This window comes from Podarcis pityusensis (assembly GCF_964106645.2).
Source record: "Podarcis pityusensis genome assembly, chromosome: 17".
Lineage (NCBI taxonomy): Eukaryota > Metazoa > Chordata > Lepidosauria > Squamata > Lacertidae > Podarcis > Podarcis pityusensis.
Window position 1 is genome coordinate 33,601,467 of NC_138042.1, and position 24,314 is coordinate 33,625,780.

Sequence of the window (24,314 nt, forward strand, 5' to 3'; positions counted from 1 at the left end):
TACCAGAATAGGGCTTAAAGGTAGAGCAGACCAAGGAAGAAGTGGAGAAAGAAGGCAGTCCTTGCATTCTCTTCCTCTTTTCTATATGTTAGAAATAATGCGAGTGAACTCTCATCACTCTTAGTGCTATTTATATTCAATTTATATCACCCCTTCCAAAGGAGCTCAAATGCTAACTGTAGAACAATGCAGCTATTTTGATACTAAGGTAAATCATAGCCACTGCAAAGAGAAACTTCAATGGCCTCATCATGGTAAATACGAATATATCTGTGAAGTTGTCTTTCATGCAGACAGACCAGAACTGTAAAAGGTAATTCGAGTATGGTCTCATAGAATTGTGTTTGGTAGGCATCCATCTGTCTCATGAGATAATGGAAGAGTGCACCTTCTGGGGAGAAGTCAAACTGTTGGAGAGTTACAGCACCAGCTGTAGAGACCGATAGGGGAAAGACATGATTTCTTGCAGCTGAGACATTAGAATAGTGGTAGTTTTCAATCCCTTTCCTAATGAACCCTAGTATGGAATTCACCTTTTGCATATCTGCCACACCCTGGGTCAATATCTTAACAGAGGTATCTGCTAAAACCCCAAGGTCTCATTCCATGTCAGTAACCACCAGTCTGGACCCCATGAGTATGTGAAGATACACAGGACAGAAGCAAAAGGAGAGCCTATGAGGGCCGGGCTTCCTCAATAAAGCTCCAGGCCCTTCTCCCCACATGTTCAAAATTCTGTAGTGAAAAAATAATTATTTCCTTTACTCAGTTTTAGCTTTGCACATATTAACATTAGTTCTGCATTTTATTTCAACATTTGCTGCTTATTATTTGTCAACTGTGCTTATTTACTGAGTTAAACATACAGCAAAAAGAGAGCATGGAAACTGCTGAATAAAAGGCAACAATACAGACGCAGAGTTCCAAACCCATTCTCTTTACTGTTAAATCTGTTAGATGTCTGATCAATGGAAAAAATGCAGAGTGGACTAGATCATCAGTAATGCTAAACCCAACCATGTCTCAGTTCTGGGTAGTACAGCAACAGCAGGACCAGGGGAGAAGCAAATCGGCTGCATTTTTTGCTGTGTACCTGCATGTTTGTTCATTCACACTAAGCCAACCTTTGGCTTAACATTATGTGCAAACCAAGCCAGTTCCACTATCTCCATTCAATAATACATTATTCTTTTCCACATAGGAAAGCAGTTTATAAACAACCATCCAGAAGATCACAACTATCAAATCTATAAAGTAGTGTTTTTTTAAAGAATGGCTGTCAATTTAATGCAGGACACTGAATTTTTCAATTAAATTAATCCAGTTCTTATGATTTCATATACCTATTCCATTAGCCATTGTCTCTAGTGTTAAAGGAGTTATTAAATGAAGAAATCAGTTACTTTGACACAGTCTTAAATCCAAAGTATGAAGATTTTTTACAATGCAAACATTTTGGGTTTTTCTCCCCCTCACAGGAGTGGAAGGAGAACCAAGACAACAGTCACAACTGTACTCTCAGTAAGAGTAAAAGGTTGTGTACAAGGAACTAGTAACAATATAATTATATTCAGCAGAATGAAGGGCATGAAGAAAGATATCAGTGAACACATGTACAAAGTCTATTATCGCACCCAAATTCTATCATATGAAAAGATAGCCCTCTGATGCAGCAAGGGAAGCAACTTACAGGGAAGTTCTATTCTGCACAAGGACCTGATTTTTTAAAACTAGTTTTTATTAAAGTTTTTTTTTGTTACAAAACAAACAGAAAAACAGGGAAAGGTACACCTATCGTCTCCACTTTGCATTCATAAGTCTTTTTCACAGTTCGTTTGCCTTTAGTGAAATACATTTTTGTCATAGACATCTTGCAGTTGAGGGGAAAAGGGAGTAGGGCAATTGTTCTTTCGTTCTGTTGTCTAGTCCTAGTGTAGGGCTTTATGTCAGCATCATGTGGGTAGGACAAGGACCAGATGTTGATGAAATCCACATTATGGTGCTCATCTAGGTGAATTGGCTGGATATGTCATTTGATGATATATTACTGTGTACAACTAATGTGATTCTTGCATTGCAGGGGGTTGGGCTAGATGACCCTTGGGACCCTTCCAACTCTACAGTTCTGTGATTCTATGTACTAGTGGCCTATGACCAGAACTGGTTAGGGTCAAGGTCTACAATTATATGTATACCTGGAAACAAGCTCCACTGAACTCAATGGGTTGTAGCCAATTGAATCCACTGATTTCAATGGGTCTACTCAAACTATGACTAAGTTGAATGCAAACCAAATAAGACTGACTTACTTTTAAAACCCCATGCATGTCTATTCTTGTGCTTTCACCCCAAAACCAAATAAAAACAAGTTAAAGCAGTTTTTTCAAAGATGTAGATATGCCATTTCCTAGTTATTATCCCCATTGTTATTTCCATGTTATTATCCCCAGAAAGCAAACTGGAATTCTCAAACTTTCACTTCCGTTTTTTACTTATCAGGCATAAAGGTAACTATCCACAAAGGTCCTTCTCTCCCACCCACCCACCCTTCTCTATCCTCCCCCCCCCTACAGTGGGGGCTACTTTGAAATCTGTCCCTTGTTTCAAGGTTGACTGATGGAGGGTTCTGTTACAAGCTCATCAAGAAGTACAGATGCTTCTGCCACTAAGAAGAACTTTTTGTCCCACTACAGAATCCTTTTATTTGGAAGGAACAAATCTAAAAGATGTTTTTCCGTAAAATGATCAAGAAATAGAGTTTAACCTTATACTGTAACTGCTACTAAGATTATAACAGCTAAAAATTGGGGAGGGGGGAAAGCATATCTCTCACTATATCTGAATGGATAGAGAAAATTTGGTACAATAGTTACTATGATTATGGTTTATGGGGAAATGGGTATTTTTAGCAACATTTTGGAACAAGTTTAATTAGAAGATTCGCCTTCATGCTGCTTTCAACCTGCTGTAATAGTATTTCTTCATGCTCTTTATTTTTGTTTTGTTTTTTGTTTTTTTAAAAAATGTTGCCCATTGTAAATTATGGTTTACTCAGAAATGTACCATTGTTTTCAATGGGACTTAATGGTTTCAGACAGAATTTGTGTCCGCTTCTTGTTTTTCTATTCTAAGCAATTATCCAAAACAACTCCCGAAATCTAAAACTATATATTAAAGTTCAAACTCGAATACACATATGTGTAACTGAATCCAAAGATGAACTTTTACAAAGCCAAGCCTAAAACAGGTTTCAAAATTGTTGGAAAGAATTTTAAAGAATTGCTGGAAAGTTGTTTTTATTCACACACTCAAGCAGATCAGGAACTTTATCTCCTTTTTGTGCCTCCAAAACCTAAGAGAGAAAGAGAAAGATGATCAGTCAATGGGTAATACTTTTGAGAACAGATTGAAGAAATCATTTTATATTATATACATAAATTCTATTAATGTTTACTTGTTTTTAAATTATTCCCCACTCCACCCTTTGTTTTCAACTGTTCTTATTTTATCTGTAAGTGGCCTTAAGTCACTGTCAGAGAAAAAGGCAAGGAAGAAATAAATAAATAAATATTTAACAACCACCACCAATAAACAATTAAACATTACTACAAATGTGTTGTGTGGTGTGTGGGTGTATCCTCTCTCATCTATTACAATGTTTAATAGAACTCCATTTGAGTAAATATTGTACACGTAAGACAAGACCATTTGAAAATAGGTGGAAAGCAGTTCTACTCGCATATTTTAATATACAAATTTTCTATATGCCAGATGCGAGGCAGTAATATGGGAGAGAACTAAATTATGTGTGCCTTCTCCTACATTATGTTGTACAGTCCATACAGGTTTATCAGCTTGGTGAAAACTAAGCCTAAATCCTATGAAAAGTGAGGCAGATGACTTGTCACTTATCTACCCCCAAAGATTTAAACAGGAATTACATTACAGAATGGGAATGTGTGGAAGAATATATGACAAAACATCGTTCCAAAACAAATTTATTTATATGCATTGACTAAATTTTGTAAAGCTAAAATATTGACAGACGTCTTATGGGGGAAACAGAAGCAATATACACAACACAATACAAAAAGAAACAAAAACAAAAGAACCTGTAAAGTGGTGGAGGGAAGTCACAGATAGGAATAAGGAAAATATATAAACATAGAGATTTACACATATAGTATTGAAAACAATAATTTGGCATGTATTGCTAAGAATGTTAAAATGTGTAACTGAATGTAATAATGCAAATAAAATAAAAATATCATGAAAAAACAAAATTAAAATTAAACAGGAATTAAATGCAATCAATTTCTCTGGACTGCAATGAAGTGATTAAAGTCACCGCCCCTGAGGTTCACCAGGAAAATAAAGATAACATGGCTTATAACTTACCTGAGGTGGACTTTGTCCCTGAATAAGATGTTGAAGAGCTGTTTGAAGCACCAAATGTAGGAGGTGGAGCAGTTGGACCAGCCCACGTATTATGGTAAGGTGAATATCGGTTATACGTAGATGACCTGTGGTGGGGAGAAATCGATTAAACTATTTTAGTGACAAATGTCATTTCCCCACCACATGCAATAGCAGTAGTAATATAAATGTTTAAAGAAACAGATAAGCTAGTATAGAAGTGGGGAGGTAAAAATATTTTCCCCCTATAGATTTTATTCAAGTTTGAAAGAAAATTAAAAAGATATTGGATGTTTGATACGAACCTTTGTATCAAAAAAGCAAAAACAAAACTAATCTAAATAAAAACAATCCAAAATTAATAAAAGAAAAAAGAACTGCTGATTCTTTGTCTGTTAGCTATATATAGAAAATTATTCCAAAGATTCACTCTAAGGTAACACCCTACAATTACACTTTCTATAAACCAGTATTTTCTTCAATCCTTAAACCCAGATATCACATGTTCATGTTCTTTTTCAGGCAAAAAGTCTATAAGGAGTCTGGTTTTTTTAAAGTGGAAGGTCATATAATGTGAAACTCCTCACCAACAACAAAGGCACTGTGAACCCAGAAACCACCCCTTTCTTTTAAAAAGGTCACTATAGGAAAAACACATTCATATATGCAAGTGGATATTCAGTAATTCTGGAAAGAGCCATAGCACAGTGACAGATTCTATATCCAGCATCCTGAGGTAGGGCTGGGAGAGAACCCTGCCTCAAACCCTAGAGATATGCTACCAGTCAGTGTTGAGAATACAGAGGTAGGTCTGACATATAAAGCAGCTTTCTAGTTCCTAACAGTAACAAATTACAAGTAAACTTTCCTATGGTTCCATTAAAATAATGCACTTCAATTTAACAAAGAACAAGATTGCCAAGGATGGTACTGAGCAATTTATTGTTAATTTTCAAACACAGGAAGTTGATGAACACCCCTAAATCCACCAATGTAACTCTTAATAAAAACTGTCCAAAGAAACAAACTTAGCTTCAGCTTAGAGGAACCTGTTGCCTGCACAGAACAGGGTTAATCTTGCCAGAAGACAGTAATTCCCATGAGTAGCTTTGGGATTTTATCTAGTCTCTTAACATGTTAATCAAGGCAGAACCACCACAATAGGTTGCAGAGATATAAACAGCATCAAATACTCAAAAGTCTTTTAGATTCAGTGCAAAACCAAGGTCACACAGCCAGTGTAAATAATAGTATTACTGTACCTAAGAACCTAAGAAATAAAGTGTCTGTACAAAAGCAGATTAGAAGACTGTGCTCAGTGAGTTCTTGGCAAATACTAAAAATAATTAAACATTGCAGGAAAATGCCAAAACAAATTGTTGCAAACTCACTTAAATAAGAATCTTAAGCCTTTTTTTCTTTTTTTAAAGGAAGAGACTTAATATGGTTACTGAGTTGTCATCAACTTCCTTTTTCCTCTGATTTACATGGGCTGGGATCTTGGCTGTATTTTACACTGATAACTGAGCACTGATAAGCTGTTACTAAAATTTCATTCCTTTTGAAGCAGCAGTTAATCAACTATACTACAAAACAATTATGTGGGGGAAAGCACAAAGGGAAATGGAGAGAAAAGGGAGGCTTGATAAGCAAAAGGAGCCAAAGAAACCAGAGTCTGGGAAGGAATAACCTGGAATGTAAGATGAGCTAAGAGGAGCTGGAGATCAAATAAGTACCGGTAATTAACAGAATTATACCTGGATCTGGTAATGGAAAGTAGCTAGTTCATAACAAACGAAACTGAAGAAACATTACTGTACAGTAGTTGTATATTGGAATAGGCAGGCCACAGGAATGCAAGAAAAATATTAGACGCTTATGTTAGAAAGAAGGAAGACCAGCTTAAATACGATTTATAGTAACTTGACCTTTGAATTATTTTATATTTATTTTCAAATGTACCCCTCTCCTTTTTGTTTTTTAGAACTCCCCAAAACAAAAGATAATATGCAACAAGCAAAACACAATTTAAGAATTCTTAGTATTTGAAATTTTCTGTTATTTGAAAGCAAAGACCACCATTTAACACCTCAGTTCTCTTGAAGCTGCTGCTTTACTATAAACAGGGTAGCAGGAATTTCTTCACTGAATGATGCAATGTTATGCAACTGCAAAGCAAGGAGCCTAATTAAAAGAGCATTGTATCAAGAATAGCCGATTTCTGTATTCTCTGGTGGCCAATCGAGTTTCCAGACTGTGGCCCTGAAGAATACTTTGCACACAACTTAACTCCTTCATGGCTACTATAATAAAGTCTCCAAGTGACTACAGGCTGGATCACTATGAACAGAGATCACTTCTAGTACAAGATAAATATTTCTCATAACTTTAAAGCATTTTTTCCTTTTGAAACTGTAGCATGCTTAATAAAATATTACAAATATTACAAATCATATCACATCAAATGCTGGAAATGCGATCTAAATCCTGCAGATTTTATGCATCTGTGGAAGATATATATTCCAAATTGAATGAGAACAGATTCTGGAAGTTTTTGGCCTTACGTTAGGGATTAATTTTACTATAGATGTTAGGGCTCGTGATTGATTTTGAATATACTGATTGCAGCTATGATTGTTTTAGCTATACATCAGAAAATTCCAGTTATTCCCCTAATTAAAGAATGGTTAATCAAAACTTTAAAAATTGAATAGATAAATTATTGGATGTTGCATGTAGAAGACAATCTCTCACTTTGGTTTCTTGTCCTTGGGAATGCCATTCCTTTCACCTCTCACACATTTTATGTAAATATATCACCCACCAGGCCCAGAAATTATTGTTGCCAAGAGAAAACAAGGTAGATAGTCTTAGAGCTTACCTTTGGTTGCCTGCCAGGTATCCCAGTAGCCCTCCAGCACCTAACCCAGTCCAAAATCCTGGCCCTGAGTTTGAATTTGAACCAGAATACGAGCCACCAGCATCACCTTAATCCAAATAAAATTATATAGATTTAGATTAAACAATCTTTGAAACAGAAGCAGTGCTATTTGCTTTGGAATGTCACTCAAGATCAAGGCATGCTCTCGAATGATTTCAGACGTTGAATCAAGGCCTGCTTAAAAACTCTGAAGGAATGAAGGGGAAGTACACTAACAGTTCACACATGCACACTCATAAATACCGTTACGTAATGATTCCAGATTCACAATGGGTAATATGGGTAATATGAAGGCAATTCATCTGATGTCAATTCATACATGCAAATCATTATGATGCTACAGTTAACAAGAGACTCCAAATTAAAAAAACAACAATAACACTGCTATGTCAGCCAACACTAGGTCCCCACTGCTAGAAACTGAAGGGTCTTTTAAATTCCTAACAGCCTGATCTCAAATATGTTTATTTAAAAGTAGATCTGGAGATGCCGCTGGGGGTTACTTCCTAATAAGCTGCTTTTAATGTTTGATGTTTTGGGGCAACCCAGCCAGGTGGACAGGGTATTACTATCACTACTACTACTACTACTGTAGTACAATGGGACCTGCAATATTAGCAGAACAGGTACTACCAACAAGTTTTCCAGTTTGTTTGATGCCTTCTTTTTATTGACTCAGGATCTGCTAATAAAACCTTGTGTTTATTATTTCCAAGATGCAATGGAGTCATTCTTAATCATTCTTTGACCTTCTGAGATTACTCTACTCCATATCATTGACTTGAGATTTGAAAGACAGTACTGTGACAACATAATATACCTGCGTCACTACCAGCATTACATCTTGCCACAAATAGTTATAAATATAGAGGTAGTAATTAAGAGGGTATAGAAAAGATTATCTACAGAAAGCAAGCCACACCTACAAGCAATGAAGCATCCATGCTGATCTCCTTCTGCATTGCACTGGTAGAAGATGAGAGCTCAGGCCCACATGAGTGGCATACTCTATTTCATATCCTCTTACCCTCTCATGGGATTACTGTTTCCCACCCTTTTGGTTTAGAATAAAATGTCAAATCAAGAGTAGAAGGAACTCTCATAAGAATGAAGTTCTACAGAATATAATAATGTCTTTTACAGACCTGAGTGAGGACTGAGAACAAGAAATGAACAAAATTCTACAATGTAGTACTACTTACTGTCCAGCTTTGGACAAGATCTCTCAATGCCTGTGTTCCTATTGTCATATACAAGAGAGAACTTTACCTGTGAAGTCTGATTTAAATCCTGGAGGAGGTGTGAAGTCTGATTTAAATCCTGGTGGAGGGGGACTTTGATTATCCTGCCCATAGGTTCCTGGATAACCATCACCGTGAGAGAAACCATGTTGTGGCCGGTTATCACAGAGGAATAGCTTGTAGACGCCGTAAACAAGGCCCACAAATAATATTAAGAGGATCACTCCAGCACCTGAGCCTAATGAATCATGAGATGTTGTGGAATAGTAACTCCCACCAAAGGAATTCGCTTTCTGCTGTCCTTCCTTGGTTAATTCTAATGTGTACTCCAAGCCACACGATCCTTTTAATATGTAAGGGTCATCCGGGTAATCGTAGCCTTCACAGCTTACTTCGATTTTTCCAAAGCGATATGAAATATCCATGTGTGCTTTACACTCCCACTGAAAAAGGAAACATCATTTGTTATTTTTGCTTCCTTTTAAGTAGAATAAAATTAACTACAGATACCAAATTGTGTCTGTCCACAGGTGGACTAGATATCCGTGGACTCTCCCTCCCTGCCCCTTAAATGTATGCTAGATGACCTTACGGAGATCTGACTGAGCATACAGAGAGAGAAGGAGAAGTCCTGTCATATGAGAGGACTTCTGCTCACATGACCATGGATCTCACCAATAATGTTATTTAAAAACAGTGTAACACACACAGCATTTCTATTTCCTGCAGATTGGGAACAAGTTCTCAAAAGGAATTTCACAAGAAAGTAACACTAAATAATTAATAAATTTGGACCACATTCCTTGTAATAAGACTTTAAACATGTATTCTCTGAGTTCTGTAACAGTCAACGCCAACTGTTTGACTACATATATATAGTACTTTTTGTTTATCCCTAGGGATTTTTAAATTTAATAGGATGCATATATCCTCAAAAGATTAAAACAGCATGTCATTTTTATTATTTTTAACGTTTAAAGTTTTAAACAAAAGTTGGCAGAGGGAGTGTCAGAGTGAAGTAGCATGGCTCTCAAACATTCTGTGTCAGCTTCTTCCCTGTCTGAGATAAAAAAAAGTAAGCCAGAAATGAATATGCCCTTTAGAAGTCACATCCCTTTGGTAAGGAACTACAGTACGTCTCTATTTCCTAATGACTTGGCACAATGCATTGTCCAATTACAAAAAAAGAAAACAAAAACAGTACCTGACTTTATTATATGCAGTAACTACTGTATTTTTGGCCTAATGAGTTCAATCTTCCAGGATTAAAAATATAATTACTTTAAAGAATGCAATGCAATAAAGAATTATCCTTATGGAGTTTACTCATAAAACATTCAGATCAGAATCGTCAGTCTACTTGTTGTTGAAGACCGCAAAATATTCTACTAATTCATTCTTGTGACTGAGGAAGCAGGTTGGTCAACAATCTTGTTCAGGGAATTTTTATTACAATTCAGCTTTTCTAAAAGCTGGTATTTTCAGAGTCCCATTAATGAGGGAAACATGTCTTTACCCACTTAACAGGATTCACAAAGTGGCTTGGGGAAGACTGTCAAACAGAAGTACTCTTTAATAGCACCGGAACATTGATTGGGTCTCCAAATTTCTCTTGAAAGTAATATGGACCCACTTTGTAGAGGAGCTAGCTTCTCTCAATCTGTTTTTTACCTCCTACATCTGGCTGCAAATGGAAGCATCAATGGCTCATCCTCCCTAAGTCCTGGCCATTTTGCCCTATCAAGGGAATATTCCTTTGTATGCCTTATCAAGGGAACATACAGCATTTTCTCACCCCAACACCAGGATTAATTAATTTATACAGATTCCCAAGTAACTATACCTGTACATCGTAGCCATCCCAGCCTTTGTTGTAACACTGGACGACCTCTGGTGTGTACGCTGCACATCCAGCTGAGCCACCCGTACAATGCAACTGGGGAACTGGAGATGTCCGTCGATAATTTGTAAACCTGCCTGGGTAGAGTGTCAGGGCTTGGATTTCTCGCAACAAAATTTTATCTGGAAGAATGTGTGAGTACAAAAATAGATTGAGAAACACTAGACAAAAATAGGAATGCAGACTTTTCTGTTTTTTAAAAAAAATCCAGGATAATCACTAAAAGCCAACAGATAACTTCTCAGTAGAATAATTCCTGTTACCATTTTCCCAATATTTCCCAGCTGTCTCTGACAATCCCAAATACTGAGTTAACAAATAATATTACAAAGCTCTCTAGTGTCTGAAAACTAAGCACAGAAAAAAGGATTTTCTTTTCTTATGCTCTACATATATGCTGATGCATAATTACTGGAGGACAGGAAAGCACTGCCTTGTTGGATCAGGCCAATACCCCATATCTGCCTTTCTTAAACTTGGGTCCCCAATTGTTGTCGGACTACCAACACCCATCATCCTGGACCACTTGTCCTGGTAACTAGGGGTGATGGGAGTTGTAGTCCAACAACATCTGGGGAACCAAGTTTGAGAAAGGCTGTTCCATATTGTCAAGTATTTTGTTTCCAATATCTTTCAGCCAGGTGCTTCTGAAATCTCAGTAAGCAAGATACTGTATGTCTCTTATTTTCTATTTGCCCAGCATAATAATAATCAAATATATATAGTGTTTGGACATGGAGGTCCCATTTAATTTACAATCCTATCTACAATTACATGCAAATAAAGCCCACCGAACTGCAGCACATTGGATCTGAATTCCAAAGTCCATGAAATTCACAGGACTGAGCTGTTACATTGAGGTTCAATTAGCCCACTAACTTATTCATAAGATGCCTTTGAAGGCTACAGCTTCCCCCTGGCCTGACTAGTGATTAGTATGCAGATACTGCTGCTGAATAGGAAGGTTTCCATGTTGTCACCACGATTACTGAGAATATGAAAAGACACTTGTTGGATCACACCAAATATTCACTTAGTGACCAGTCAGATGATTCTGGAACTCTTACAAAAAGACAACTGCTCTCCTGTTTATTTCTCTCTCCCACCCACACCCCAAAAACCCCAGTCATATTCAGAGACAAACTGCCTTGGAGCCTGCATCTTTCATTTATTAATTCATTAATTCATAGAATCACAGTACTGTTGAGTTGAAGGGGTTCTGTGGGCCATTTACTACTACTACTACTACTACTACTAAATTTGTATACTGCCCCATACCTACAGGACCCAAATATTTCACAAGATAAAACTGCAATATAAAAACATAAAATACATAATAAAAATAAAACGCAAACAACCCCCTAATTCAACACATTGTAAAACGGCATCTGGTCCCAGCCCTCTGCAATCCAATGCATTTGTTAAGAAGGCCCATGCCTCAGGCTTACAACCACACCCACCGCCAGTCACAGGAGGGAAAAGGGGATGTAGAGGCAAGTGGGAAACGACCAAGCTCAGGCATCAAATTCAAATTATAAATGCCCGCTTAGGCGGAAAGGGATGTCACCTTTGGACGCCCCGACATGCCAAGAAGAGACACCTTCGGCGTGGCCGGTCCCACTTCTGCCTGTCAAACCAGGAAGCTCCCAAGCAAGCAGGGCGCCGAGAGAGCCGCCCTCCCGCACCGAAGGCGTTTCTGAGGTAAACTGCTCTTGAACCTGGAGGCCCCATTTCCCTGTCACGACTGACGACAGTAGCCTCTGACAGGATACTGCGGCCCTTCCCCACCCGCCCGCCGCTCCGGCCTGGCCTTACCCTGCTGGGCCCAGCCCCACGCCTGCCCGCTCCCCGTCAGCACCACCAACAGCGGCAGGAGCAGCGGCAGCCTCAGCGGCGCCACCATCGCGGCGCGTCCGCCAACGAGTCTTCTCTCTCAGCGGTTGTGGCGACGGCGCTCTCCGCGTCTCTGATTGGTTCCCTCGCCGGCTCGCGGCTGCTGCCTTCTTCAAGGATCGAACCTTCTCGACGGCGCAACGGTGTTTTAACCGCCTCGCAGTCGGAGGGAGGGCGGGATTTTGTCGCCCGCCTTTCGCGACTGGAGGGTCATTCGACAAGGCGATGGGATGATTGGCCATTCCGCCCGTCGCCCGGCAATTCTATTCGCTGGCTGGAGAAGCTCCTCTCCTCTCATTGGCTCTGCTGGCCATGGGAGGCGGGGCAAAGCAAGCAGCAGTCGGGAACCAATGGGCTTGTGCTGGGTGTACATTAGAGTGTATTGTCTCTTCCGGTGAGTCAGTGTCAATAAACAAAGGCAGCTTACAGGGCCCCCAACTGTTGTTGGACTACAACTCCCATGAGCCCTTTCTAAGAGGACCAATCGTCACGGGTGATGGGTGTTGTAGTCCATCGACAGCCGGCGACCCAAGTTTGAGGAACAGGGGACCGAACACGGGAAAAGTTCCCCAGTAATAATGGATTAATGGATTGTGGCTGTTTGCTGGCAAGCAAGCTGGAGTCTTGTGGCACCTTACACACATTCAGCACAATGTGGCTTGAGCTGTTGTAGGCAGGGCTATACTTGCACAAATCCATGAAGGAAGCACAACAGACATATATGATGCAATCTATTACTCAGCTGTGCAATTCAGTTAAGGTTGCGAACAGTGGAGGCTTTTTAAAAAGAACCTGACCTTTTAGCAGCAGCTTGATCTATGGGTAGTGACATTATAGTAAAAGGTAAAGGACCCCTGGACGGTTAAGTCCAGTCAAAGGTGACTATGGGGTGTGGCACTCATCTCACGTTTCTCCACAGACAGCTTTCCAGGTCATGCGGCCAGCATGACTGAACTGCTTCTGGCGCAATGGGACACCGTGACGGAAACTAGAGTGCACGGAAACGCCGTTTACCTTCCTGCCACAGCGATACCTACTTATCTACTTGCACTGCTGTGCTTTCGAACTGCTAGGTTGGCAGGAGCTGGGACCGTCACCCCATCATGCGGATTTGAACCGCTGACCTTCTGATCAGCAAGTCCAAAAGGTTCAGTGGTTTAGAGCACAGCACCACCCTCTCCCTTCGACATTTACTTGAAAATTATAGTAAAAGGTGTTGGCTCCTTTATATTAAGTAATTGCAACAAAATGATTTTTCCAGTGCCATGGATATTTGACCTTTTATTCCCCACTCCCACACACATTCAATTGTATTAATTAATCTGTGCAGATTTACAACACGCTATGCCTTCCAATTGCTTTATAGAGCATACACAACGCCACCTTAAACAAAAACCCACAATAATTATACACATATATTTGTTGAGAGCTGTTGTGAATATCCTAGGCCAGGGAATCTCTGTATGCCTTCTGGACTTGGTGGATTGATCATTTACCTTGAATCATGGTGTGGTTTCCAAAAATAAGCTCAGACACTAGTACAATTTAAATGATTTTATCATTTGCATCTTGTTGCACACACAATTATGAAATGGCAAAGTTGTGTTACACAAACAATTTTAACTTGGTCTCACAGAAACCTGCTTAAACTATCAAATTAGTAAGAAGAACCAGCCTATGAGCATGCTGAATGGTGATGAAGGGAAATAATGAGGTTGGAGGGAAAAGGTATAAAAAGGAGGCAGGACAAAAGGTTGCATGAATTCCATTCCCTTTTGGTGTCTCAGCAGGACTGCATCATTCCCTGCTCTTATGAGATCCCTCCGCATCATCTCTACCTTTCAAATCATAAAGCTGTAGAGTTGGAAGGGATCCTGAGGGTCATCTAGTCCAACCCCTGCAATGCAGGATCTCAACTAAATCATACATGACAGAACAGTATTTCCCATGAGGTTCAAGGGTTGCCCACCTCCAAGTACATTCAATCAAAGAAATAATAATATAAGCAGGCGAGTAACATACAGTATTTTATTGTCGGCGGGGGGTCTTCCATATTCATGGCCGAAGCCATTTTAAAAAAAATTACCCCAGGAAAAAGTGAAGGCTGCCTACGCAATAGACGAATCTAGAATATTAAAGTGTAGTAGGTATTATTGGGCACAAAGCCCCCCCTCCAAACACCACCACCAACAAAAGGCAGCTGCAAAGACAGGAGTTCACGCTGTTTCCAGCTCAGTTCTTATTTTACGTGAAAATTAACGCTGCTGTACTTGCCAACAAAGGTCCGTATAGTTAAAGCTATGGTTTTCCCAGTAGCGATGTATGGAAGTGAGAGCTGGACCATAAAGAAGACTGATCGCCGAAGAATTGATGCTTTTGAATTATGGTGCTGGAGGAGACTCTTGAGAGTCCCACGGACTGCAAGAAGATCAAACCTATCCATTCTGAAGGAAATCAGCCCTGAGTGCTGACTGGAAGGACAGATCCTGAAGCTGAGGCTCCAAGATTTTGGCCACCTCATGAGAAGAGAAGACTCCCTGGAAAAGACCCTGATGTTGGGAAAGATGGAGGGCACAAGGAGAAGGGGACGACAGAGGACGAGATGGTTGGACAGTGTTCCCGAAGCTACCAGCATGAGTTTGACCAAACTGCGGGAGGCAGTGGAAGACAGAAGTGCCTGGCCTGCTCTGGTCCATGGGGTCACGAAGAGTCGGACACGACTAAACGACTAAACAACAACAACTTCAATTCTCTTATCTCTATATTACAAGGTGGATGGGGCTGTATTTGGGAGAGAGTGACTGCTGAAGCTGGTTTAGATTTGCAATCAAAAGTCCCTTCCCCTTCTCTCTTTCATTCTGGCTTCCGTTGGATGAGCCAAGGTGCCGTCCGATCCCATCTTGCCCTAAAATCCCTGTTCCTATAGACGTGTCTTATTTCCGCCCTGGAGGATGGAGCAGGCGAAACGCCCTACAGAACCTGCAAGTTGCGCCCTGCGTGTCCATCTACCCATTTTTAAGTCTGCGGTGCCATCCGGTTTCTGCCCGCCCGAAGTCCTCCTCTGGCCCGAAAGAGCGCTCACTTCCGGGTTCTGTCTGGCCGTCTTCCTCCCGCTCTGTGGTTGGCTGGGAGCGGCCTGTGCGCGACAATAACAGCAGCATCATGGCCGGCATCAAAGGTAGCGCCGCTGTGGCGGTTCTGAGGGGTGGCATGGAAAGGGCCTGGGAGCAAGGCGGGGCGGGAGGGGGGTCTTCCGTGCCAGGCCCGGGAAAGGACGTCGCCCCTCAGCCCTGGCGGTGACGTCTTATGGCGGGGGGGGGGGGAGAAGAGGGACCGCGTTGTTTCCATGGCAACGTGCGCCTTCCCCGCCTGTGAGGATGCGCCGTTTGGCTAGAAAAGCGCGCAAACGGAGAGAGTGTCTCGTTTGTCTCTTTCTCTGCTGCCCCCAATACCTGGACCCACATTTGGAGGCCTGTGTGGGGTTGGCGCTCCCCACCCCTCACGTCCGTTTCCGACATCCCTAGGCATGGGCCGGGTCGCAAGGCGAGCCCAGTGTTGTTGCCGGAAGCAAGGCCCGTCTCACAGGAGTTTTAACTCGAAGTTAGCGGGTGTAGGAGATGCAGCTCCAGAGCATGTGCAGAGATAGTACCCCCCCCCCACTTCCCCCAGAGCCAGGTACTGGGGAAGAACAGGGAAGGGATGACATCTTAATGTTACTGTTAATTATTAAATTTGTATACCGCCCTTCTCATGCGTATGTTCACAACATAAAAGTGCAATATAAAAAACCACAAAATTATTATTATTGTTACAGTGGTACCTCGGGTTACATACGCTTCAGGTTACAGACTCTGCTAACCCAGAAATAGTGCTTCAGGTTAAGAACTTTGCTTCATGATAAGAACAGAAATTGGGCTCCGGCGGCGCAGCAGCAACAGGAGGCTCCATTAGCTAAAGTGGTGCTTCAGGTTAAGAACGGACCTCCAGAACAAATTAAGTACTTAACCCGAGGTACCACTGTATTGCCCTTCTTGTCAGCTCTCCGAAGGTATCCCAGTTGTCATGCAAAATGAAATCCTGGGCTCTGCAAACCTTTGGACCGCAACCCGATGCACACTCGTGGGAATGGGCATGGCTAAACTCTATCAGCCAAGCTTTGTGGTACCTTAAAATGCAATAAACATTGTGATCCTGTGCCTTTCCAGGCAGACGCAACGCCCCGCTGAGTGCAGTGGGGCTGCCAAATAAGTGCATGTAAGATTGCAGCTACACATTTATTGCAGCATAAACGATGAACCTGGTCTCTCCCACTAAAGATCCTGTCACAATGAATTGGTTAGTCTGAGGAGGGAAATGACTTTTTGATGGTTTTGTTGCGTTAGACTATGCAGCTTCTTCTGGAATTCAGTACCATTTAGCTTGGAAGAATTTTCTGATTAAGTAACACACATAGGTTTGCCAATGTTTCTCAGACTCCTAGCTGTGGTTGGGCTACAACTCCCATCATCCCGGACCTGCTAGCTAGAGGTGATAGCTAGGGATGATAGGAGTTGTATACAACAACAGCTGGTTTGAGAAGCACTGAATCCATTCCAGTAAACTTGATCTTGCAACCTATTGAGTCTACAGTAAAAGTTACCAGATGCAAAGGAGGAAGATGAGGCTCCTGTGCATCTAAATAACTGTTTATTTGACACATTTCTTATTTGTCTCTCATCTTGAAGTGGTTCACAATGCTAATCTTACACCTTTAAATAGCAATATGCATACATACTTGGAGGGAGGCTGGGCTAAGTTTGGTAAATAGGAAGGAGATTTGGTACATTGCAAGCAAGAATAAAAGAAAGTGGAGTGGCTTTATGAGAAATGTCACTGATTTGGTCAGTGATACTGGGGCAGAAGGGACGCGGGTGGTGCTGTGGGAAGAGGTAGACGCCACCGTGGGAGCAGGGCCGGGGCGGGAGAGTGCTAGAGTCCTGTCTAGTCAAATTGCATGGGATCAATTCCAATCTGTTACCTCCGAGGATGTGGACAGGCTGCTTGGATGAGTGAAACCAGCCACCTGTCTCCTTGATCCTTGCCCATCCTGGCTTATAAAAGCTAGCCGGGAAGGGCTGGGCGATGGCCACATGACCCGTACGCCGGCTCCCTCGACCAATAAAGCGAGATGAGCGCCGCAACCCCAGAATCAGTCACGACTGGACCTAATGGTCAGGGGTCCCTTTACCTTTACCTTTACTGGGCCAGACAACAGGGAAGTGCTGATACCTTAATACACAAACTTATATAAATTAACACAAAAGTAAGCCTTTTTGAGTTCAAAAATGAGACTTCATCTTATGTAAGTACATAGGATTTTGCTTTTGTCTTGAACTTGCTGGGTATACTTAGGTAAGCTACTTTGTCTCCGTGTCAGTCCCAGTCTGAAGTATGGAGAAAATAATATTCATCTACCTTACAGAGATGTTGTAGGAATGACAGATGTAATTTTTGCGAAGTGCTATGAACAGTCATAAAAGGCTATATAAATGCTAACACTTTTGCAGTCTTAACAGTTAAGTCAATATCATTTAGTAATTTATTTACTGATGTCCTTCCTTTCCGTGAAATCAGCAGCAACCCAGCATAAAATTGGGTTCTCACCAGCAGTACTTAAATACAACAGAACAGTCATGAGATCCCCAATTATCAGCATCAAATTTATAAAGTGTAAATATAACTGTTTTTCATCTCACATAATGCATTACTTGTATTATTTTCATAAAGAACGTTCTACCAGGAGCTGTCAAAGCAGTTCACAGCTTATATAGATGTAATTTTTGGAAAGGGGGCTGTCTACACTATTTTGTATTGCCCCCCTCTTACATTTTTCCCAAGCTGGAGTTGCATCTTTGCTATTGTATGGTATATTCAAAGTGACTGAATGAGAAGGCTATTGATGAGAGGAATAGAAGCAGTACTCTGGTCTCCCTTCTGCCCGCAGTTCTTGTTAGTAGAGGGGAAAAACTGATCAAATATTTTGGAGGACTGATACAGTTTTATGTCTGTCTTTACAGCTTTGATTAGCCTGTCCTTTGGGGGAGCTGTTGGACTAATGTTCCTGATGCTTGGTTGTGCCCTTCCGCAGTACAAGTAATGCATTTTCAAAAGCATATTCTTGTTTACTGTTGTCTTAGTTTCCTTTTTAATTTCTAACTCTCTTTTCTTACTTCGTAGCTATTGGGTTTAAATAAGCAAACAAAACCAACACCAATTCTGGCAAATCACTAGCACCCCTTTGTTGATACTTTTGAGTGAGAAAAAGAAACAAGCTATGGTCTTATGTCAAATCAGACAATTAGTCTGCAAAGTCAGTAACATCAGCATTAACAGCAGACTCTTTAGCGTTTCAGACTGTCTTCCAGACCTGTCTGTCAATGCCAGAGATTGAAACCAGGGTCTTCTGCCATAGCCCTTCCCAACATCTGCCAACTGAGCATAGACTCTAGCTATGTGATGAAATTCTAGTTGTAATTTGCAACTACAAAGGTGCTCTGTTCATTATAATCCATATTGGATAGTTCAGGGTTAGCCAATTTGACCTCCCGGCGCTGCTGGACTATCCCATTATTTCTGCCTTTTTGCCGTACTAGCTGGAGTTTATGGGAGTTGGAGTCCAACAATATCTGAGGAGCACCACATTGACTTATCTCGGAATCGTGAATAGACTTGGAGATAGAAAGCCTCTCAGGTTGCAATCCAAAAAGTTTATTCTTCTGAAGAGTCCTAAAAGCAATAAACAGAGTGACTTCACAGCTTCAATCTGCCCTACAATATAGCTTTGGGTTCGAAAGCACGTGAAAATGCAAGTAGATAAATAGGTACCGCTCTGGCGGGAAGGTAAACGGCGTTTCCGTGGACTGCTCTGGTTTGCCAGAAGCGGCTTAGTCATGCTGGCCACATGACCCAGAAGCTGTACACCAGCTCCCTTGGCCAATAAAGCGAGATGAGCGCCGCAACCCCAGAGTCGGTCACGACTGGACCTAATGGTCAGGGGTCCCTTTACCTTTACCTTTACCTTTAACAGCCTGAACTATAAATTGAAACAAATCATATGACTTTCTATTCCACTCTCTTCAATGCATCAATTTTGTTACTCCGGTTGAATAGTTGCTTATATGCTTAATAAATTTGTTCTCCTTAAGGTGGAGATACCAATGTTAAGAGATTATTTCAAAAACCGTCATATTAGGTCTGAGCATCAAACTCACCTGGGCTGATGTAAATCGGTAGTGCCTAAGCTTTCTTACCATGTATCTCATCTGGCCCTAAAAAAAATGGTCCCTCCTATCCCAAAGGGCACCAAGCCTTGGGTTAGATGTTTTGTTGGACTTGTATTTCCCCCAGCTGTCTTTGCACATGACTTTTATTTGCATTATCATGAATTATTACATTGCTTATATATGGGTGTGGCAGTTTTATTGTGTTTTGCTGTGTATTGTAAAGGCAGACTTTATCTAAAGATACTCTGAGGACAAGAGGAAGAATACCTGTAAAATGTTATTTGCTTTCTTTTCTTCTAGCGAATATTGGCCTCTCTTTGTCCTGTTCTTCTACACCCTTTCTCCAATTCCATACTGCATAGCAAGAAGAGTCGTCGAAGACACAGATGCTACAAGTAATGCCTGCAAGGAACTTGCCATATTTCTTACGACGGGCATTGTTGTCTCAGCATTTGGGCTCCCAATTGTGTTTGCCAGAGCACTACTGGTTAGTAATTCCTTCTTTTGAACATATGTTTCACTGTGGTGTTCTATTTGTTTAAAAAGTGAGAAACACAGAACAGGTCAAATGATGTTGGGTATGAAGCTTGTAGGCAGGACTCTAGATTATTTGTCAGAGCATCTGGCAGATATAGAGCCCAGATTATGGTATCAGGCACATAAAACTGTTGAAACAAATAGGATTTGGCCCTAAACAGGATCTATTTGGGAAGCCACCTGGGAACCCTCCGAGCTCCTAAGAACAATGGGTTCCACATATAAGCAAATATTATAAATGTAAGAAGTGGCTTGCATCCAATGTAATCACTCTGTGAACGGAAGGAGCTTCTTCCATTCACAGAGCAATTACGTTGGTTGCAACTCAATAGGTAGCATAATGTGTACGTGTTTGCTTGCTTCTTTTTATATGCCATGTAACTCTCCTTTCCCCCTCGACCATAGATTCGTTGGGGAGCCTGTGCGCTTGTCCTCACAGGAAACACAGTCATCTTTGCTACCATCCTAGGGTTTTTCTTGGTATTTGGCAGCAACGACGACTTCAGCTGGCAACAGTGGTGAAAAGAGTTGGAAAGAGAACTATCGGCATCTTGTGTCATTCAGTGGCCATCCATCCAACAGCAAGAACGGGCAATAAAGCGAATGTACTCTTTCCACAGAGGGACTCTAGGTGTAGGATACTCTGTAGTCACTTTTCCTCTCCTTTCACGTTCAACTTCTAACGTCTTGCTTGATTTAAATGTTATTAATTGTTGATGCTGTTTTAGTTTAATGCTTTACTTTAATGTGGGGATCAGAATGCTTAAATGTGATGTTTAAATCTGTGTTTTTCTTTTTTTTCTGTTTTTTTGAAGAACATAACTGCGTTTAAATATGAAATTGATCTTTTGACCATGAATTATTTTTAAGCTACAATGTACAATCGTGTAACCAAACTGGCAGCAAACGGAGGTCACAGTCCAGTCATATGGAAGTGTTTTTGAAGCCCTATCCTGCACAGGTATTTTTTGAAGTAAGTCCCACTGAGTTCAATAGGGCTTACTCCCGAGCAAGTGTGCATAGGATTGTTCACATGTCCTATTGAACTTAGTAGTAGTGAAGCATGTGCTCAACACTCAACCCCTTTTGAAATAAATAGAAAGTGCTTAGATATAGCTGGCATGTGCTGTTTATTAGCAAATGTGAACATGGTTATGGGATTTTGGAAGTGAAGTGTAAAGAGCTGAAGGGAGAAGCACTTAGCAGCTGATTAATGGGTTGCTTGTTTCCATAGACAGCTGAAAATGTGATAATGCCAATAGTATGGGGATAGCTTTTAATAAGGGGATTTTTATTATTATTTTGGAAGTTTATGCTCATTGTACAAATATTTTGCAAGTTTTTATTATTGACACTCCAAATGAGGAGGGGGAAACCTAATTTCTCAATGGGAAGTGGAAGACGTCTGACATTTAAAATCCACTTTTAAAAAAATCCCATTTTGAAATCTTTCTGTTTATATGTATTATACACTTTGAAAATCTATGAAGTCAACTCTTTATATGTTTTACCAAAGGGGAGGTAAAAGGAACACCCATGTAACTACTGATTATGGGCACAACTGAGCCAGAAGATCTCCTGCACAGGCCACGTAGAAATGAATGATAGTGTTCTTGTCCAGCTCCCTTTTATTATCACCGTGACATGTACAGGAGAACTACTCAGTGGATTGCACCCACTATGTTTGCAAAGTATAAAAGGAGAATTTCTGCTTCCCTTTTTAATTTATTTTATACATGGTATAAAAAGGCTTTTCAAATGTAGATTGAAACTTTTCACTGTAGGTAATAACTTACCTGACAGATCAATTATTGTTTTGATATACAGTCAAAGCTTGGCTACCTTGCAGATCTTTGACTATGAAGGTTTTATAGTGGTCCTGTCAATGTTCCGGTTTATGCATTAATAAATGTTAATCATAATTGTAGTTCTGTTAGAGTATATTACACGTACCATACAATATTTATATTCGTTGCATACCTCTTAATTGTCTTTTCCATTAACCATAAATAACTGTATTTTGTAGATCCAATTCTTTTGGAGTGGTGCTTTGCTGGTGACTCGTTAGTAAGATACTCAGATGTCTCTGTCTGTGCTCTCACACTGTGCAGTCATGCAAACTAGCCAAGTCTAGCCAAGTGATATAGTCACCTGAACACATTCATTCCACTCTTAATATAGCTATCTGCTGGCACAACTCAGTGGAGCTTTCTTCTTTCTTTCCCTGACTTGTTCATAGACATGCATGCTCCACAGTGAACCCCTGCGTACGGATCTAGACATCACTCACCTCCCCAGCATCTTGGGAGGGTGAGGGGCATCTGGATAGAGATAAAGGCAGTGAGTATGTATTGGTCTCTCACTGCAAGTAAGAGAGTTGAATGGAAGCTCTTTGCTGCATCTTTCTACCGAGAGAACTCTGGCCATGGTAGGGAAGCTGCATCATGTCCTCCTTCATGTGCTGGCATCATAAAAAAAGGAGTTGATGAACAGATTGTAGCTATCAGGGCATCAGTCTACAGAAGCATAGACGATGAATGGGTTCTGTTTCTTAAAAATAATGCGATACCGACTTAAAATTTAAAACTAAGTCTGAGGGGTGATCTTGACGGTTACATCCCTATTGTAACTTCGAAAACATTTTTGTCCTGAGATTCAAGAGGAGAAGAGGGACATGTACAAAGTGATTGTGAAGTACTTGTGCCCAGTTATTTGAATCCTGGTCCAAGTTTTAAATGTCTGAACATTTTTCCAGGTCTTTCAAGGATGTTGAAGCATGACTTCTGCATGACACAGATATTTATGCTCTCAAATCCCTGAAATTCCTTTGGAAATTCTTTACATTGACAGTGGAACAGTTGTAGCTGTCAAATAGATGACTCATTTAGTGATCCTTCCAATCATGTATTATAGCAAATGAGTTCTCTTCTCCCCTGTTGTACTGTTACTTTTCTTTGTGAAATTACTGGCTACTCTTCAGTTGGGCGCCAACTCTGTTATATTTAATAGTAGTGTATTTTCTGTGTATTAATTGTGTGGACAGCATTGTGGTGGTGATCTTGCTTATTTTTAGACATAGTGCTGTCTCCTATTATCAGGTTAGACATTTGAGAGGTATGTCTTTCTTCATGTAATATGCACTGAGCAGCATTGCCATCCTTCTACAAAGAGAAATTTTGATGAGAAAACAATAAAAAATTTAAATATCAGAATGTTTTGGCTTTTTAATGAGCATCTTCTCTTAATAACAGGATAGAAAACCAGCTTCACTATAACGTGTGAAGTAGTTTTTCATGCCTGGAGAGCAGCAAGCCAATTATCTAGTCCTGATATATAGACGTTAGTTGGTCTGATGAAATTGGCTCAGACAGTCAAATAGATCTATGGCTTGGCTCTCTTTAAGACTTGTGCCATCAGCTGAGCAAATAGACACAGCTGTGTGTACTCCCCATCTAGAAAATAAAAATTCACTCCAAATTCTGTCTCCTCCACAAATTCACAAGTTGCAGAAACCCAATTTAGCAAAAGTAAAAGTGATATTGATGTAAACGTGTACAAAATAGTCCAATGAACTACAGATAATACAATAAGCTAAAAATAATACAAGCCAAGGTCACTGAATGTATACAAGCTAGTGCCACTATGTAAACCAAAACTAGAGGAACAAGATTTTCCATTCATAGAAAAGGGGTAAAAATGGTTTACATCAATGCCACTTTTATTTTTGTTCCTGTGACTTGGTATCATTGTTACCTGCCATTGGGGACCCCTCCGGTGTTCATCACAAATTCACAAGACAGGGTATTACTTACCGTAACTGCAGATTGTTGGGAGGCTGTGGAGCATTACAGGAAAAACTAGATTGGAGGGCAGCAATGCCGCAGGCGAAAGGATCTTGGCCTTTCTTGCTTATTGCTATATAACAACAAAAGAAGCACATGGACCAAGGGAAAAATGCAGCAGTTTAGGGCCAAGATTAGCCCAGCTTTGAAGTTTCAGTTTGAGAGAGGAAAAGGGGATGAGGCTGGAGTTTTATTGACCCTTAGCAGTGTTTTTCAAACTTTACAGACCCTCCATGTGTCCCAGGGACAGTCCCGGATCTACAAAGGCCACCCCGGTCTCTG

General features: G+C 40.6%; 2 protein-coding genes across 4 annotated transcripts; one reads left to right on the top strand and one right to left on the bottom strand.

Moving 5' to 3' along the window:
* Nucleotides 1–1,717: 1,717 nt before the first annotated feature.
* Nucleotides 1,718–12,558, bottom strand: SARAF (store-operated calcium entry associated regulatory factor). The gene is made up of 6 exons (XM_080986966.1): nucleotides 12,314–12,558; nucleotides 10,442–10,620; nucleotides 8,627–9,041; nucleotides 7,298–7,403; nucleotides 4,399–4,523; nucleotides 1,718–3,352 (listed from the first exon to the last, which is right to left on the bottom strand). Exons 1-6 carry the CDS (start codon nucleotides 12,399–12,401, stop codon nucleotides 3,327–3,329), a joined length of 939 nt encoding a protein of 312 aa, XP_080843092.1. The 5' UTR covers nucleotides 12,402–12,558; the 3' UTR covers nucleotides 1,718–3,326.
* Nucleotides 12,559–12,688: 130 nt separating this feature from the next.
* On the top strand, nucleotides 12,689–23,402 carry LEPROTL1 (leptin receptor overlapping transcript like 1). 3 transcript variants are annotated; one of them, XM_080987042.1, is made up of 4 exons: nucleotides 12,689–12,785; nucleotides 18,448–18,523; nucleotides 19,954–20,140; nucleotides 20,596–23,402. In XM_080987042.1, the coding sequence occupies exons 1-4, from the start codon at nucleotides 12,704–12,706 to the stop codon at nucleotides 20,710–20,712; spliced, it is 462 nt and encodes a 153-aa protein (XP_080843168.1). In that variant the 5' UTR covers nucleotides 12,689–12,703; the 3' UTR covers nucleotides 20,713–23,402. The 3 variants fall into 3 exon arrangements, with proteins under 3 accessions (XP_080843168.1, XP_080843170.1, XP_080843169.1); XM_080987044.1 differs by lacking the exon at nucleotides 12,689–12,785 and adding an exon at nucleotides 15,421–15,569; XM_080987043.1 differs by lacking the exon at nucleotides 12,689–12,785 and adding an exon at nucleotides 15,740–16,066.
* The last annotated feature ends 912 nt before the right edge of the window (nucleotides 23,403–24,314 follow it).